The 18013-nt window shown below is 42.3% G+C and overlaps 1 protein-coding gene across 3 annotated transcripts in view; it reads left to right on the top strand.

Annotated features, from left to right (window-relative positions):
- The first annotated feature begins 4521 nt into the window (after positions 1-4521).
- ZFR (zinc finger RNA binding protein) overlaps positions 4522-18013 on the top strand; it is a 90619-nt gene continuing 77127 nt past the window's right edge. For 2 of the 3 annotated variants that reach the window (XM_063700807.1, XM_063700808.1), the window contains exons 1-2: positions 4562-4836; positions 5130-5229. In XM_063700807.1, the coding sequence (XP_063556877.1) occupies positions 4800-4836; positions 5130-5229 (137 nt within the window). In that variant the 5' untranslated portion in view covers positions 4562-4799. Of the gene's footprint in view, positions 4837-5129; positions 5230-18013 lie in introns of all 3 variants that reach the window. The other variant, XM_004058993.5, reaches the window with a different exon arrangement.

Raw genomic sequence — 18013 nt, 5'->3', positions numbered from 1 at the left:
TCAGGAGAATTGAAAACATCTGTCCACACAAAAACTTGCATATCAGTGTTCATACTGACGTTATTCATAATAGCCCAATAATGGAAGCATCCCAAACATCCATCAACTTATGAATGAATAAATAAAATGTGGTATATCCAAACAATGGACGATGAAATTTGAAAACATGCTAAGTGAAAGAAGCCAGACACAAAAGGCCACATTATTGTATGATTCCATTTATATGTCCAGGATAGACAAATCCATAGAGACACAAAGTAATTTTGTGGTTGTTAGGCATTGGAAGGAGGTAGAAATGGGGAGTGACTGCTAATGGGTTCAGGATTTATTATGAGATGATGAAAATGTGCTTACAATGAGCCAGGCACTGATCTAAGAGCTTTACATCTAGGAAGTCTTTAACCCCTACCAACAATCCCCTGATGAAGATACTACTTTTACATCTCTATTTACAGAGGAGGAAGAAAAATGAAGGAGAGAGATTGTGGCTGAGGTCACAGAGCAGAAAGTGACAGAGCTGGGATTTGAAGCCAGGTGTGTCCAGCTTTAGAGTCCTTGCTCTTATTCACCTCACTATACTCCTCTTGGTATAGAGTAGCTAGTATGATATCCTTTCTGGCTAATTTATCCGTATTTTATCAAGGTCTTTCAGGATACCACACCTTGACTCAAAGGTGTGACGGAAGACAACTATTATAGATTTATTTTTGGTGAGTTTAGGGGCTGGCTTTCTCAGGCTAGCTCTACCTTGTGGCTAATTGACTGCCAATGACATTTCCTCGTTTACCTTCAGATCCTAATTGAGGTTCATAATTATGACCCTGAGGCACTACAGGTTTTTGAACTACCTTCTGAATCATGAAAGAAAGATTAAACTGTGCACAGCGTGGTTCATTCATTCCATAAGTACTTATTGGGTGCCTACCAACAGGCACCCAATACTGGCAACCTGCCCTCATGAAGCTTATAGTTTGATGAGAGAGAGAAATATATATTAATCATATAATCACACAATAAGTATAAGATTGCAACTGTGACAAGGGCAACTAAGAAGAGATGTCTGGTGCTCTGAGAGCATAGCAAGGGTTTGACCCATCAAGGTCACGAGGGGTTGAATGAGTTGCGATCCCCAAGCATGAGGGTAAACCAGGTAAAGGGAAGAAGGGAGAACATTCTAGGCAGGGAGAACATGCAAAGCCCCCTGGTGGGAGGGAGCATGGTGAACAGGAGGCCAAGATAGCTGGGATAGAGTGAATAAGGAGGAAGATGCTGAAAAGGCAGGTGGGCCAGGCCACAGAGTCTTGTGGGCCACATGGAAGAATTTGCTTTATCCTGAGAGATGAAAGCACAGAGGATTTGATCAGATTTGCATACCAAACCAGTTCTGGACATGAAGGATGACAATCCCTATTATAATTGGTTGCTTCTGGTCAAGTATTTCATCTTTAATTGTTGACCCAGAAGACTACGTACAGCCATGTTGCCTAGACCGGGTACTCTAGAACATAAACTCTTCCAGGGCAGAGCCACCTACTTTTGACTTGTAGGTGTGATTAGCACAATGCATTCACTTATTAGAAGGTTGATTTTAAAAGACTGACAGTCGGCCTGGCACAGCGGCACATGCCTGTAATCCCAGCACTTTGGGAGGCCAAGGTGGGTGGATCACTTGAGGTCAGGACTTTGAGAACAGCCTGGCCAACATGGTGAAACCCTTCTCTACTAAACATACAAAAATTAGCTGGGTGTGGTGGCGCATGCCTGTAGTCCCAGCTACTTGGGAGACTTAGGCAGGAGAATTCCTTGATCTTGAGAGGCAGAGTTTGTAGTGAGCTGAGATCGCGCCATTGCACTCCAGCCTGGGTGACAAAGTAAGACTTTGTCTCAAACAAATAAATAAAAATAAAGGACTGACGATCATCTAGCCTAGTATTTTTACATCAAAAAGCTAGGCGTTAGGCCAGGCATGGTGGCTCACTCTCACCAGTAATCCCAGCACTTTGGGAGGCCGAAGTGAGCAGATCGCCTGAGCTCAGGAATTGGAGACCAGCCTGGGCAATGTGGCAAAACTCCATCTCTACAAAAAAATACAAAAATTAGCTGGGCATGGTGGCATGTGCCTGTAGTCCCAGCTACTCAGGAGGCTGAGGTGGGAGGATTGCTTGAGCCCAGGAGGTTGAGGCTGCATTGAGCTGAGATCACAACACTGCACTTAGCCTGGGCGACAGAGTGAAACCCTATCTCAAAACAAAAAAAACTAGATGTCTTACATAAATGCTGCCTCATTTAAACCCCACCAGAGTCCCATCAGGAAGATGTTATTGTTATTCTTGCCGTATGGGTTCAGATAGGTTAAATAACATGTTCAGGTTACTCCACTACTAGATGCCCAGGAAAAATATTCAAGACCCTCCAAAACCCCTTCCTTAAAGAAGCCCAAGTCACGGGCAAGCAGGTGCAATACTGAAAGGCTGTTCCTACAGGCTGCATCTTTGAGAGTGCTGTTGTAAATAATTTTCACTAATGCCACACCTACTTTGACCCCTAAGAACCAGGGGAGAGGCCCCGTCTTCCTCTTTCTAGTTATGTGCTTGCTCATTGGGGTGTGCCAGCAGCACGCCGGCCTCCAAAGGCCTGCCAAGCAACCAAGCATAAAACTGGCCTACACAGACTCTTTTTAGGCAAGTAATTAACACCTGTCTTTTCTCCTCCAGTTTTATTCAAATAGCCTAGTAACTAATAGAGCCGGTTCATCAAAGCAGTTACAGTCAGTGTCTTGAAACTTGACTGCTCAATGAAGTTCAAGGCAAAGTACCTTTAAAATACAGTTCTAATGTCCTATGTGTAGGAGGTATTTCTTCCTAGCAACATCCTTGGGGCACAAATAACTTTTGCCTGGGAAAACATCAGTATTCTCAAAAATAATGACACTTAACTTTTCTCCAAGGTTCTACATTTTCTCTTTTTGAAATGAGTAACAGGACAAATCAGACAGGTTCTGAGAGCCTGTACTTTTGTAGGAGGCGTGGGGAGCAAGGTTGGCACAAAAAAGAATTGAGGCATTGTTTCTGCTCTGGCACAAGAAAGTAGGACAAAGCCCTGAATTTCATGGGTGGGTTCTGATTCACCCTTTGCATTTCTTTTTTTCCTTTTCTTTTTTTTTCTTTTTTTTTTTTTTAAGACGGAGTCTCGCTCTGTCGCTCAGGCTGGAGTCCAGTGGCGCGATCTCGGCTCACTGCAACCTCTGCTTCCAGGGTTCAAGCGATTCTCCTGCCTCAGCCTTCTGAGTAGCTGGGACTACAGGCGCCCGCCACCACGCCCGGCTTTTTTTTTTTTTTTTTTTTTGAGACGGGGTTTCACCATGTTGGCCACTGACCTCACCTCGTGATCCACCCGCCTCGGCCGCCCAAAGTGCTGGGATTACAGGCGTGAGCCACCACGCCCGGCCAGCATTACCTTTTAATGTTCATATCCAACAATGAGGAGACATGAGGAGCAGGGAGTCTGGGGGATGGGCATGGAGAAGGTAAGGAAGAGGTGAAATGCAGGCAGTACATATGCATTGATGGAAGACACGAAACATAAGGCCAGAGAAACTAGACCATCAGAAGAGGGACTGGAAGAGGAAAGAGAACGGTTGAAAACGAACTGAGAAACTAAAGGGAAAACAGCGAGGAAACAGAGGGAAAGAGGAAATGCTTACATGGGGGCAAGTACTGTTCTGTCCTTACCACTAAAGATCTGGCACGTGATCTGGTCTCCCTCTCACTTGACTCCAGCCAGACTGATCTGATCTTCTTGCTCTTGAACATTCCTTCATCTGGACCCTTCCACTGGCTGCTCTTCCTGCAGGCATCTCCCAGGCCTGTCCTTCTTTCCTTCAAGTGGTCTCCCTAACCACACTCTACATGAAATAGCACCTCCCTTACCCTTATTTTCCTTACTCTGCTTTATTTATGCTTGAAGCTCCAGTCACCATCAGACAGACTTTCTGTGTTTTGGCTACTGGCTGTTGTCTGACATATACCCGCTCCTAGAACGTAAACTCCACGGCAACAGGGACTTTGTTTTGTTCCCTGCTGTATCTCCAGCACCTACAACACTGCCTGACACCCTGCTGGGTGACCGATATACGCCGGATGGCTCAGGGAGTGGGTGCAGGTCGAGGAAAGGGTATAGCAAGAGCTATGTCCGGGAGGGATGTTTAGGGTGTGCTTTTAGTCCAACAGAAAAGCATTTTCCATCCTTTTTCTATTTCTCTCCTCTCCTTCTCCCTCCCTCCGCACTTCAGAGGTTGGGGAAAAGCTGCGGGAAAGCAGGAAATAAGGAAAAATCCTAAATTGCCCAGCTCGAATTCCAATGAAAAATTCATGAGCGAGGAAGACAGGGAGGCAGGGAATAAATGCACATGCAAAAGTGAAGGAAACCAGTGGAAAGCAAAGAAAAAGGCAAACAGACGTCACTCTCTCTGGTCACGCTCCCCGACTCCCCAGAGGACGGGCGAGGCGCTTCTGGCACGCGCCCCCGTCGCCCCGCGGCCGCGCGGCGTCACCACCACTTCGGAGAAGGCCAGGCCCGTCTTCCCCCGCGGGCTTCCCCGCGCCCGCACCGCCGAGGCCCCAGCACGCGCCCGGGGGAGCCGCGAAGACGGCGGGGACTACAGCTCCCAGGATGCCGAGCACAGGCGCGCCTGCGCAGTGCGGCCGGAGGCGGCGGTCTGTTCTCCGCTGAGGAGGAGCGGGGCAGAGGAGGGAGGCAGCGGGTGAGAGTTCAGAGTTCAGCAGCAGCAGCCCGAGCCCATGATTCCCATATGCCCTGTAGTTTCTTTCACCTATGGTGAGTCTAATGTGGCCCGCGAGGCCTCTGCCCGGCCCCCTCCCTGGCCCCGGGCAGCGGGGAGCCGCGGGGGTTGGGGCAGGCTCCGGGGAGGAGGCGGCGGCCGCCACCCGGGCGTGCGAGTGAGTGAGGGAGTGCGAGGCGGGAGGGGGAGGCGGCGCGGCCGCGGCCTGGGCCCCGCCAGGGCTGCTCTCACGGCGCCTCTCTCTTTCTCTCCCTGCCCTCCCTCGGCGTCTCGGCTCCTCTGTGTCTCTCGTCCCGCCATGGGACCCGACTCTTCGTGCCCGCCGCAGTGCCCAGCCGGCTGGGGGAAGATGCCAAAATGGCGACCGGCAACTACTTTGGATTCACCCACAGCGGGGCGGCGGCGGCGGCGGCTGCGGCCCAATATAGGTAACGGCATCATGCCTTCTCCCTGTTCGCCCCTTGCTCTCCCCTCGGCCCGGATCCTGTCGATGCGACGCCCCCGCGCCCGCCCCCAGCCATCCCAGAGCCCCGGCCCGCTGCTGGCCTGGCCCGGCCCAGCCCCGCGGCCTCTCCCGCCCCGCCCCGCCCCGCCTTGCCCGGCCCGGCCCGGCCCGGCCCGCGGCGGGGAGCGGCCCCCAGTAGGGGGGAGGTAGAGACGGCGGAGGTGTAGGGACGTGGAGGCCTCAGGGCCCTTCAGCGGCCCCTCAACTAAAATGGCCTCCTGCGGCCGCCGAGCGGAGCCGCCACCGCCGCCCGGCAGGCCCCCCAGTCCCCGCCTCCGCGCGTCCAGCCCCCACCTCCCATCTTCTTCCCACTTGGGGGATGGAGAGGGTGGCTGAAGGGACCTCACGGGGAGTGCCGTGTCGCAGGTCCACTGGCTTCTCCTGCGACGCCTCTCTGCGTCGTCGCCTGGTGCTTCAACCCCCGGAGCCCGGATAGCGTGTCGTTGTCTCGGGTACCTTTTCCTCCGCCTTGGGTCTTCTTCCCCAGACGCTCCATCGCTAGCGAGTCCTGCTGACAAACTGCGGGTGTCACTGTGTCCATCGGGTTCATTTAGTTTTTCCTGCAAGGAGAGAGGTTCACATACCAACCACCTGTAAATTGTGTAGTTCTTAGACTGGAAAAGATGTGCGAAGTTTCTAGTGCTGATAAATGAGTGCCCAGCCTTGTTTGAGCTATGGAGTTTAGGCCCCAGGTGGGCCTGTCATTCTCCTTGCGGGGGTCTTTCCCCTGCGGGGAATGGTGGGGAGGGAAGAAGATGCAAGTGAGATTGTACTGAGTCATTGTAATGCACCGGATGAAATCCCTACTTTAAGGGAAGCTCTTCATTTCTGAAGTCTGTAGTTCATTATACATCTTACCAAAGACAGACACAACAGTGGATTGTTAAATTGTTACTTTTGAGTCAATCTGAGACTTGATTCAGGCCATAAGCGCACACGGCTCCTGCGTGATATGCTTTTTATGTATGTTAGATGTTGGTTAAACCCAGGCAGTTTTTTTCATCTGATTTACTTCAGGAGGCACGGTGTTTAATGGAAAGGGCATCATTGGGAGCCAGAAGACCCGAGTTCAGTCTCTTTTGCTTTTGATTTTTTTTTTTAAATAAATAATTTTTCTTACAGAGAAAGGACCTATGTTGCCCAGGCTGATCTCGAACTCCTGGGCTCAAGTCCTGCCTCGGCCTCCCAAAGTGCTACGATTACGGGCATGAGCCACCACACCTGGCCTCTTTTGCTCTTGATATTATGACGTTGGGAACATCATATAGTTGGGTTTTCATGTTCATCATCTGTAAAATGAGATGCTGGGCAAACTATCTTTTTGGGCTGAAACTTGTGGTTTTGAGAAACCAAGTTACTGTATTCCATGGCATCCTAAGATGCCATTTGTTGTAAAAGGTACCATTATTGTATGTAGCACTAAAAAAAAATGCTGCCAGTTAAAATAAGACACTGCTTAAGACTCCATTAAGAGATGTCAAAATGTATAAATGTGCATCATATTGGTGAAACTAGATTTTACTAATTGTTGAATGCCATGTGGCATTTTACAAGTGTTTTTTCATGAGGCCTGCATTCCAGAAAAAGCACTGAAGATGACAAATTATTACAGCAAAATCTTGGGGCATTTCAAGTATTAGCAAATCGTTTGCTTATAATTTTTGATAATTAGACAACAAAAAAGTTTCAGCTACTTTGATAAAACTTTTTAGGACTTTTAAAAAATTCAACAGCTTTTTGGGGTACAAGTGGTTTTTGGTTACGTGGATTAATTATATAGTGAATTCTGAGATTTTAGTAGGGCTAATAATTTTCAAGGAGAGGAAAAAACCATCTTTTTCTCAGAAGAGATGGCTAATCAGCATCTGTGCCATAAATCTGCTGGCAGTTACTAGTATTCCGTCTAGAAAAGATTGTGTTTAACCATTAAAATTTTACTTGTTTTACTCAGGTTTTTTCTGTTTTCCTAATATGGGCTGAGTGATAAGATTTGCTGAATTACTAACTTTATTTACTGTAAAGTGGTGGGTTCTTTGTGGCACTTCTGAAATGTTTTTCCTAAATGCAGACCTACAGATAGAAATGAAGAAAGGAAATGCTGATTTAAAGATAATTAATAATTTTTTGATAAAATATTTATGTGATTGTTTTATCCCAGTGTAGGGAACTGTGACAGAATTTCTGTTTCTAATAATTTTTTTTTTTGGCCTTGAAACTCAAAAGTTTAAACTGTAACAGCAATCCAGGTTACTAAATTGATTAAGTGTACATCTGATGAGAAAACACTAGTCTTCTGACATTACTTATATTGCTAAAACTTAGGCACTCTTGTACGTAAGGCCTTGTATATAAACATAGTACATGAAAGTGTTTGCATTTAATGGCAAGAAATCAGGCCCAATAATACTGGGAATTTTGGCGAGGAAGATGAATGAATAACATTAATAACAAAAGCACATGCAAAAAGTGTGGTGGTGATGCTAATTTTTCTTCCTGGCTGGAAATAATTATAATGGAACTTTTAGAGATGGAAGACCAAGGTCTACTTTACTAATATTTTTTCAAATTTGAAGATCTCAGACTCAGGAAAATCTTAAGTACAGTTCACGCCTGAAAACATATGCAGTTTTTTTTTTCCCAATCAAATTTGGATAGAAAATAGAGTATTCATGGAGGGCCAACTTTTTGTATTCGCAAGTTCCACAGGGCCTACTGTGGGACTTTATGTATGGATTTTTGTATACGTAGTGGTCCTGGAACCAATCCCCTGTATATATGGAGGAATGACTGTATTTATGTGTGAATGATGTGATTGAATTGCTTCACCTATCATTGAATACAGATAAAGTAAACATCCTACACCTAAATGTAATTTCAGAGGCCAGGCGTGGTGGCTCACACCTGTAATCCCAGCACATTGGGAGGCTAAGGCGGGTGGATCACCTGAGGTCAGGGGTATGAGATCAGCCTGACCAACATGGCGAAACCCGGTCTCTACTACTAAAAATACAAAAGTTAGCTGGGCATGGTGGCGGGCACCTGTAATCCCAGCTACTCTGGAGGCTGAGGCAGGAGAATCGCTTGAACCGGGGAGGTGGAGGTTGCAGTGAGCCAAGATCGCGCCATTACACTCTGGCTGGGCGACAGAGACAGACTCCGTCTCAAAACAAAATACAGTAAAAGTAATTCCAGCTCTTAGTTTTCTTAATTACAGCTCTGTAAGATATTTGATTAAATTTATTTTAGATTTAGACTTTTTAGCTTGTTAATATTTGAGATTCATAATGGCACACTAAAGATCAGATTCTTTAAGATGTAAAGATTTGTAATGAATTTGTCAAGTATGGCTACTAGTAACTTGTAGATTAGTTACCATGTTTTTCATTTGTGTTCATGCATATTAGACAATTTTGTGGTAAGCGTTTCTCAGTCTTGTGTTCTAAGTCCCATAAACTATGGAATTTTTTTTTCCTGTTTTGTATTTTTTGTTTTTTTTTTTTTGTTTTTGAGACAGAGTCTCCTTCTGTCACCCAGGCTGGAGTGCAATGGCACGATCTTGGCTCACTGCAACCTCTGCCTCTCGGGTTGAAGTGATTCTCCTGCCTCAGCCTCCTGAGTAGCTGGGATTACAGGCGTGTGCCACCACGCCTGGCTAGTTTTTGTATTTTTAGTACAGACGAGTTTCACCATGTTGGCCAGGCTGGTCTCAAACTCCTGAACTCAGGTCCTCTGCCCGCCTCAGCCTCCAAAAGTGCTGGGATTACAGGCATGAGCCACCGCGCCCAACCTTGTTTTGCATTTTTTTAAGTCAAGTAAATAATGCCAGTTAAGTATTCGTTTGTATGTGTTTACATGTGTACGTTTCTGATAGCATGTTAATTTGAGGGTGCACAGGAGAAAGCAGATTTCAGACATGATGAAAATGTAAGGATGGCTTCATGGCCAAAAGGGAACTTGGTTAGGTAGATAACCTGTTAAGAGTAGAGTTCCTTTTTTGTTTGAGGAAATGCGCTTACATAAATCTAGTTTTATTTTTAAATAAATCTTGCGGAGAGAACTATTATGACAGTTCTAAGGACTTTAGGATAGCAAAGAATATGAGGAAAGGTAATTCTCAGTAGAAAAAACTTCCTAATAGTTTCATAGGATCAAGAATCATTTTTTTTAACTTCTTTATTGTCAAAGATAGAGAAGTTCTGATAGGAATTCTTCAGTTTTTGAGGAGAATTCGTGGCATATACATTTATAAAAGCATATGTAATAAACGTTATAAAATAATCCCATTATATCCCACAATTAATGAGACATAACCATTTCTTTGAGGCTTTTTTTTTTTTTTTTTTTTAAGACATGGTCTCGCTCTCTCACCCAGGCTGCAGTGTAGTGGTGATCATAGCTCACTGCAGCCTTGAACCCCTGAGCTCAAGTGATCCTCCTGCAATGGGCTTCCAAGGTGCTGGGATTACAGGTGTGAGCCACTATGCCCAGCCTCGTTGAGAGTTGTAAACAGCCACTTTTTCTTTATTTATACTTTAGAAAAACCTTGGACATAGCAGTAAGTGGATTTTGACTATTGCTGTACCTTAAGCATCGCCAGTCAAAAGAAGGCATCTAATGATTTTGAGATGTCTTAGGGACTTCCATTCCTAAAGGATGAGATAACTCGGGTAGGGTAACAGTAGCTTGGATAGGCTGATAAGCTAATGAGTTTTCCTTTTTTCCTTTCTCTTTTTTACTTTTTATTTGAATGTAGTGTTAAGAATATTGTGTCTTGAATTCAGGAAAGAATAAAAGTAACACTAGTAAGGTAGAAAAGGATTAAACACTGAGAAAGTAAAAAAACCAGGTGAACAGGTTTTTGAAACCAACCTTGGTGATGGAAATTTACTGGCTTTACAAAAAAAAGAAATATTGCAACGACTAATAACATCAATCCTTCCATTGTTGAATCAGAGACCTTAGGATGTACACTGCATGGATAAGCTTGAAATAAGATAATTTTCTTTCCAAAAGGATTGTTGCTATTACACTGATGATATAATGGCTATTAGTCTTAATAGAGTAGGGTGAGCCAGAATGTCCCTGTATAGAATAGGTATCTGCTTGAGTATGCTTTTGTAAACTGCCTTATAGTACACTATGAACAAAAGGACATAACTTTGGAACTACATAGAGTTTGAATCCCAGCTCCATCCCTTCAGGCACCCTGGCCAAGTATCAACTTCTCTAAGACTTGGTTTCCTCACCTGACTTGCCTTGAGGTGAAGTTTAAATATAAAATTTTCTAGCCTAGTGCCTGATTATCAATAGGCATTCTTATCAATGCTGTTTCCTGCAGAGATTTAAGTAATAATATTATAAGGGTTTTAGAAGGATTCCTTGGTTAATATCTATCATATATTTATATAGAGAGTTTCATAATCTCACAGTAAAATGTTTTAAAACATTTGGAGTCCTCATTACTAATAGAGAAAGAAGGAAAGTTTCTATTTACAGGTAACATGATTATTATGCTTGTCAGGCAAAAATATGAGAACTAATAAGAGTACAGCAAGTTTTCTGGATCTATGATCAGGCAAAGGCCGGGAGCGGTGGCTCACGCCTGTAATCGCTGCACTTTGGGAGGCCGAGGTGGGCAGATCACTTGAGGTTGGGAATTCGAGACCAGCCTGACCAACATGGAGAAACCCTGTCTCTACTAAAACTACAAAATTAGCCAGGCGTGGTGGTGCATGCCTGTAATCCCAGCTACTCGGGAGGCTGAGGCAGGAGAATAGCTTGAGTCCAGGAGGCGGAGGTTGTGGTGAGCCAAGATCGCGCCATTGCACTCCAGCCTGGGCGGCAAGAGTGAAACTCCGTCTAAAAAAAAATAAATAAATAAAAAATCAGATAAAATCAGTAGCATTCTTGTTTCATCAATATTGAATTAGATTATTAAATTTCAAATAAGTCCTGTTTATGTATAGCCACCAAATCTATTAAGTAAGCAGGAATAAAACAAATGAAGTATTCAAAACACTTTGAAGAGAAAATACAATAGGATAAAAAAGTCATAAAAGATGACAAAGATGGACTGTGTTCATGAGTGAAAAACCAGTGCCATCAAATTATTATCTCCTATATATATTTAGCATTACTCCAATAAAAATCTCATAGGATTTTTGGTATAACTTGATAAAGGGATTTTAATGTATATAGTGAGGAGAGTGTTCAGCTAAAAATATCGTGAAAGTCTTGCAGAAATGATAAGGACTTGTAATATCAGATACCAAAATATTATTAATAGAAAAATGTGGTATTGGTACAGGGATAGATAGATTATTGAGTTAAAATAGAGATCCCAGAGATAGACATGCTTATATAAGCAGTTGGATTAGAGTATATATCTAATATATGTCTGTTTAAATAGATGTATTTGTTAAAAAAAAAAAATCAGCTACATTTTTACTCAGAGACATAGATCATCAGGTTAATCAGAAGACCATTCAGGCTTATAAATGTTGTAATTGATGAAGTATGTTAGTATTATTTGGATGGATCTTTAGTCTACTTATTAAAGGTGCTTGACTATTAATTGTCCATGACACCACTCTGTCAGAATACAGGATTAGAGTGATTGTTCTGAGTATATCATTTCTTAGTATTTCATGAAAGCCATGTACAGTACAGCTTTTATTCATACAGAGATAAAATGAATGAAATAAACTTTGGGTTTTTTTGTTTTATTTGAATATTAGTCTTGTATACACTTTATATTAAAGTGCATTTGTAGGGAATAATTCACTTATTTAATATTTTATGAGCATCTACAATATGCATAGTCCCTGCTTTCAGGGAGTTTACACTTCTGGGGCATGAGGGTGGAGACAGATGAGTCTACAAATAACTATGCCATTATAATTAAGTTTTAATGAAATACTAAAATGGGAAATTGGAGGATTTTGACTATGGAGTTTGAGGTAGACTTCGTGTTCTTTCATTCTGAAAATCAAGGGGAGGTCATTTTAGACAAAGGAAAAGTATTGAGCCAAGACAAATATCTGGATTGCATGATAGAATAGAGACTGGGCTGGCTCTGAAGTCAGACTACCTGAGCTGAATCTGGCTCCTCCTATTACCTGCCATGTGACCTTGGGCAAACAGTCTCTTGTTAGTTTTTTAATCTATAAATTGAAGATAATATTTTCTTTGCCTCATAGGAAAACTGCACATGTAAGAGAATAGTTCAATGAAATGTCATAAACCGAGTGTACCTGTGTAACTTGCACTTAAATTAAAAACAAAAACAGAACGTTATCAGTATCCCAGGAGGTTTTTACATTCTCCATTGTGTTGTTTTGAGGATTCACTATTATTTGTAAAGTGGACCTGGCAGTGACTCACACCTGTAACCCTAGCACTTTGGTAGGCCTAGGCGGGAGGATTTTAATCCCAGGATTTTGAGACTAGCGTGAACAGCAAAGTGAGACTCTGTATTATTAATAAAATGAAGAACAGAAAACATTATTTGTGAAGTGTTCAGAACAGTATCTGGCATATATTATATCTCTATCAATGTTAGCCATTATTCAGTAGGTGGCTGGTGAATATGGATGAAACTAGAGAAAGTACAGTGCCTGGCATATATCAAGCATTCAGTAGACATGTTTTAAATTATTTATAGAAAAATAAAGAATACAACTATGGGGCCAGGCACGGTGGCTCACGCCTGTAATACCAGCACTTTGGGAGGCTGAGGCGGGCGGATCACAAGGTCAGGAGATCGAGACCATCCTGGCTAACACAGTGAAACCACGTCTCTACTAAAAATTAAAAAAAAAAATCAGCCGGGTGTGGTGGTGGGCGCCTGTAGTCCCAGCTACTCGGGAGGCCGAGGCAGGAGAATGGTGTGAACCCAGGAGGCGGAGCTTGCAGTGAGCCGAGATCATGCCACTGCACTCCAGCCTGGGCGACAGAGCGAGACTCCATCTCAAAAAAAAAAAAAAAAAAGAATACAACTGTGGTTACCAACTTTAAGGTAGGACCAGGGAAAGAAATAAATACTGTGTGAACAGAGAGCCAGGAGAATTTAGGGTCATGAAAACCAAAAGATGATAGCAAGGTCGTCAGCTTTAGAGTTGCTGGATTAGGGATTTAGTACAGTTATCAAATTACTGGTGTAATTTTAATGAGTAGCCTTTATAAGGAAACTAGAATCTGATCACTTGGAACTACAGAAAAAAATAGCATAAAATTTTGCTTAAAATAAGTTTGTAGTCTAGTGTTCACATAGATACTTAAGAGCTCCAGAGGTCACATGGGCTTAAAGTATTGGGAAGCACTGTGGTTGAAATCAATCAAATGAAAATAAATTTTTTGAATTCATATTTCTGGGAAAAGCTATAGTATAAAATACACTACTAGTATGGTAGTCAGCATTAAATGGACAAGGCATGTCTTTGAAAATAGGCTTGAAGAAATATGACCCTTTTTGATGGGAAAAACAATAAAACTGTTTAAACAATAACCATGTAGATGAGAGCAAAGAGTGCTGTGATTTATGAAAGTGGCTTTATAGCTTCTCTTACTTCCCCAATCCTGCCCATTCCCAAACCGTTTTATACTATAAGCATAATGGTCTCTATGAAATGTAAATTTAATCATAGCACTCTTCTGTTTAAGTTACTATCAGAATATCTGGTTATCCTAGTTTTATATTTAGAAGTCTGTAATGCTTCACCCACATTTACGAAATTCACACACTTCCAAAAATATTCGTAGTAAGCTTGTAAAAGCTTGACAGTAAAAACTGAATTGACAGAAGGTTAGCTTTTTTCCCATCTCACTCAGTGTGAATATTCATACCTTTCCTTGAAGAAGTGTTAATACATTTGAGAAATGATGAAGGATTTATTTTTCGTGAGTATAAAAAGTTACAGAGGTCGGGTGTGGTGGTTCATGCCTGTAATCCCAGCATTTTGGGAGGCTGATGTGGGTGGATTCCTTGAGCCCAGGAATTGAGGTCACCAGCCTGACCTCAAGCAATCCACTTGCCTCTACAAAAATTAACCCCCCATCATGGTATACACCTGTGGTCCCTGCTCCTCGAGAGGCTGAGTTGGGAGGATCACCGGAGCCTGGGGAGGTCAAGGCTGCAGTGAGCCTTGATCGAGCCACTGCACTCCAGCCTGGGTGACAGAGTGAAACCCTGTCTTTAAAAAAGAAAGAAAGAAAAAGTTACAGAGTACTTCATTTTAATTAATTTATGGTATCCTTCAGGGTTTATTGTACCCAACCAATAGTAAGTTTCTTTTTTGAGTAGTTCTAGTTCCAAGGATTGACATTCCATGACTTTTATTTCTTAGAGGCCTTCCAAAGAGCAAAGAAAACATTTCCCTTATTTTTCAAAATGGAATAAAATTCATCCTATCTAGCAAGATTTACATCATGGGATCTTAAACATTTTGTTGTTTTATCATTCTGTGAATTATTTCCTCTATCACGTATTCCCAACTATGTTAAAGACTAATATAATTGGAAAATGGAAGAATGTTGGAATCACCTACAAGGGTGGTACAGTAGTGAAATAACTGGATGATATTGCATTGCCCAAGTATCATATCTTCTTTCAAAAAGCTAGAAAAGAAAGTAGAGACACTAACTTCATAGTTGGCTTTTAGTTTTCCTTCAACACAGTTGAGAATGCAAAATTGTTCATTCTCTGCCCATACCAGCAAAGGAGAAGAAAGTTGACACAGGAAAATGTTTCCCAATTATCAGATATATCATAAGATGAATGCAAAAAGCACCACTCTGGACCAATGATAATGTTGAAATTTATAAGCAAAAAATCTCAGGCTACAAGTCTTCAGCTGATAATGTCCTACATGAATTTTTCAAACTCAAGAATCAATACGTAATACATTTCTAAGGATTAAAAAGGAAATATGCCATTCTCATTCAGTTAGTCATTCACTAGAAGGGACTTCGTTTTATAATATTCTGTGAGGAGAACCAGAACATCCTATTTTGCTAAGCAGATACTTGGCAGAATTCTTTCACCTTTTTGTTGTTGTTTTGAGGCAAGGGTCTCGAACTCTAGCCCACGCTGGAGTGCAGTGGCACAATCTTGGCTCACTGCAAACCTCTGCCTCCCAGGCACAGGTGATCCTCCCTCCTCAGCCTCCTGAGTAAGTGGGACTACAGGCATGTGCCACCATGCCCAGCTTATTTTTGTAGAGATGGGGTTTTTGCCATATTGCCCAGGTTGGTCTCAAGCTCCTGGATTCAAGCGATCCGCCTGCCTTGGCCTCCCAAAGTGCAGGGATTACAGGCCTGAGCCACCGTGCCTGGTGAATTCTTTCATCTTTTGTGAAGTTTGTGCGCTAAAATATACTTGATATGGTTCATTAGTGGACAAATGCTGAAAACAGATGCTTTATATAAAAGTGATTGGAAAAAGGTAGTTGGTGTAGAAATGAGTTATTAGATTAAACTTTCCAAATCTAAAATTGAAAATGTTTTGCAGGTAGGGAGTAAAGAAGATGGCCATCTCTTTAACAAAATAGGAGCCATCAGACATTTCAGAAAAAATTTTTATGGATTGTATTTTGACCCTGCAAGTGCAGGAAGAAGAACCAGAAGTAATGATGAACCAGATAGAACTTGTTAGAGATATATTTCAAATCTGGAGTCAGCATTTGTGAGGTGGGCATGTTCCAAGTTTGTGCATCAAAATTGAGCAGTTAGCTGTGTATAGAGAACATGGTCCATGTACCTTTGAAGTCAGGGCAATATGGAATAAAAATTCGGGTTTACTATAATTTTTTAAGTACTGTAATTCTTATTTATAGAAGTTTCTAATCGTTCTTTTTCATTATCCCTTATTTTAATGGAAATTATTTGTTAAATGACTAAAATTAAAATAATTTAAAAGATCCAGTGGACGCAGATGGGAAATGGTGATAGCTGTCTTTCCTGGTGAGTTAAAGATTACAAGAAAATTAACAATTTTCATACGACATTTAACCACCTCGCTCCCCTGTGGTCTACACCATTCTAGTGAGTTGGTAGGAATTATAGGATAAGCTGTCTTTTCTAGTGTTTAAGAAGAAATCAAGCGGCAGGGCACAGTGGTTCATGTCTATAATCCCAGCACTTTGGGAGGCTGAAGCGGGAGGATCACTTGAAGCTGAGTTTGAGACCAGCCTGGGTAGCATAGCAAGACCTCATCTCTGTTGAAAAAAAAAAAAAAAAAAAAAGAACGATTAGCCAGGCATGGTGGAGTACACCTGTGGTCCCAGCTACTTAGAAGACTGAGGTAGGAGGATCACGTGAGCTGGGGATGTTGAGGGTGCAGTGAGCTGTGATTGCACCACTGCACTCCTTCCTGGGTGACAGAGTGAAAAAAATAAAAAGAAATGGAACCTAAATTTAAATTTCTTCTAAAATCTATGGTAATAAAATTATTATTATAATAACATTGCAAAGATAATGGGAGCATGACATTACAACATCAAGAATAAGGAATAGCCAGGTGCTGTGGCTCACACCTGTAATCCCAACACTTTGGGAGGCTGAGGGGAGAGGATTACTTGACCTCAGGAGTTTGAGACCAGCTATATATAAAGAACTCTTAAAACTCAACAAAAGTCAAATAATCCAATTTAAAAATTGGCAAAAGACTTAAATAGAAACTTTACCAAAAATGACATACAAATGGCCAAAAAGCATATGAAAAGATGCTCGACATCACTGACTACCATAGAAATGCAAATCAAAACCACAATGGGCCATCACCTCACATTTAGTGAGCTATTACCTACATTATAGTAAACCCAATTTTTTATTCCGTATTGCCTTGAAAGGTATATGGACTGTGTTCTCTAAATAACAACTAACTGTTCAACTTTGATGCACAAACTTGCAGTGGCGCAATCAAAGTTCACTGTAACCTCAACATCCCCAGCTTAACATAGCGAGACCTCCATCTCTGCAAACAATTACCCGGGTTTGGTGGCAGGTTTCTGTGGTCCCAGCTACTCAGGAGGCTGAGGTGGGTGGATCGCTTGAACCTGGGAGGTTGAGGCTGCAGTGAGCCACGTTTATACCACTGCACTCCAGCCTGGGTGACAAAGTGAGACCCTGTGTCCAAAAAAAAAAAAAAAAATAGCTGGGCATGCTGGCACACATGCGTAGTCCCAGCTACTACTCAGGAGGCTGAGGTGGGAAGATCATCTGAGTCTAGTCTGCAGTGAGCCATGATCTTGCCACTGCACTTACTGGGAAACAGTAAACCCTCTTGGGTTAAAAAACAAAAACAAAACAAAAAGAATAAAGTTGCTTTGTCTTTGGGGTGATTCTGTGAGGAAGTTTGTCTTTTTTTTTTTTTTTCAATGTTATACCTAATTTAAAGACATTTAAATGTCAGTAGTTTCGTAGATACATAAAATGCCACAATTTGTCCTAGAAAAGTCCAACACTGTTGAGCATTAAACTTGGACTAAAGGGAAGGTCAGATTGTGTTTCGTGTGCTATGAAAGAGAAAGAAATGTTGTATCTATCAATTACTTTGCTGTTTTACCCAAAATTGAAACACACACAGTATGTTACCCAAAATGCACACACACAGTATGTTTTCTAAGGTACGAAAAGCACATTTAATGTGAATAACAGAAGCTGTCTATGTTTTCTTCAGATTTTTCCCACTTCATTCTTTATAACTGCAG

This window comes from Gorilla gorilla, chromosome 19 (genome assembly GCF_029281585.2).
Source record: "Gorilla gorilla gorilla isolate KB3781 chromosome 19, NHGRI_mGorGor1-v2.1_pri, whole genome shotgun sequence".
NCBI classification, from domain to species: domain Eukaryota; kingdom Metazoa; phylum Chordata; class Mammalia; order Primates; family Hominidae; genus Gorilla; species Gorilla gorilla.
Note: the sequence above shows the minus strand (reverse complement) of the source record. Positions and strands in the feature narration are given on the sequence as shown.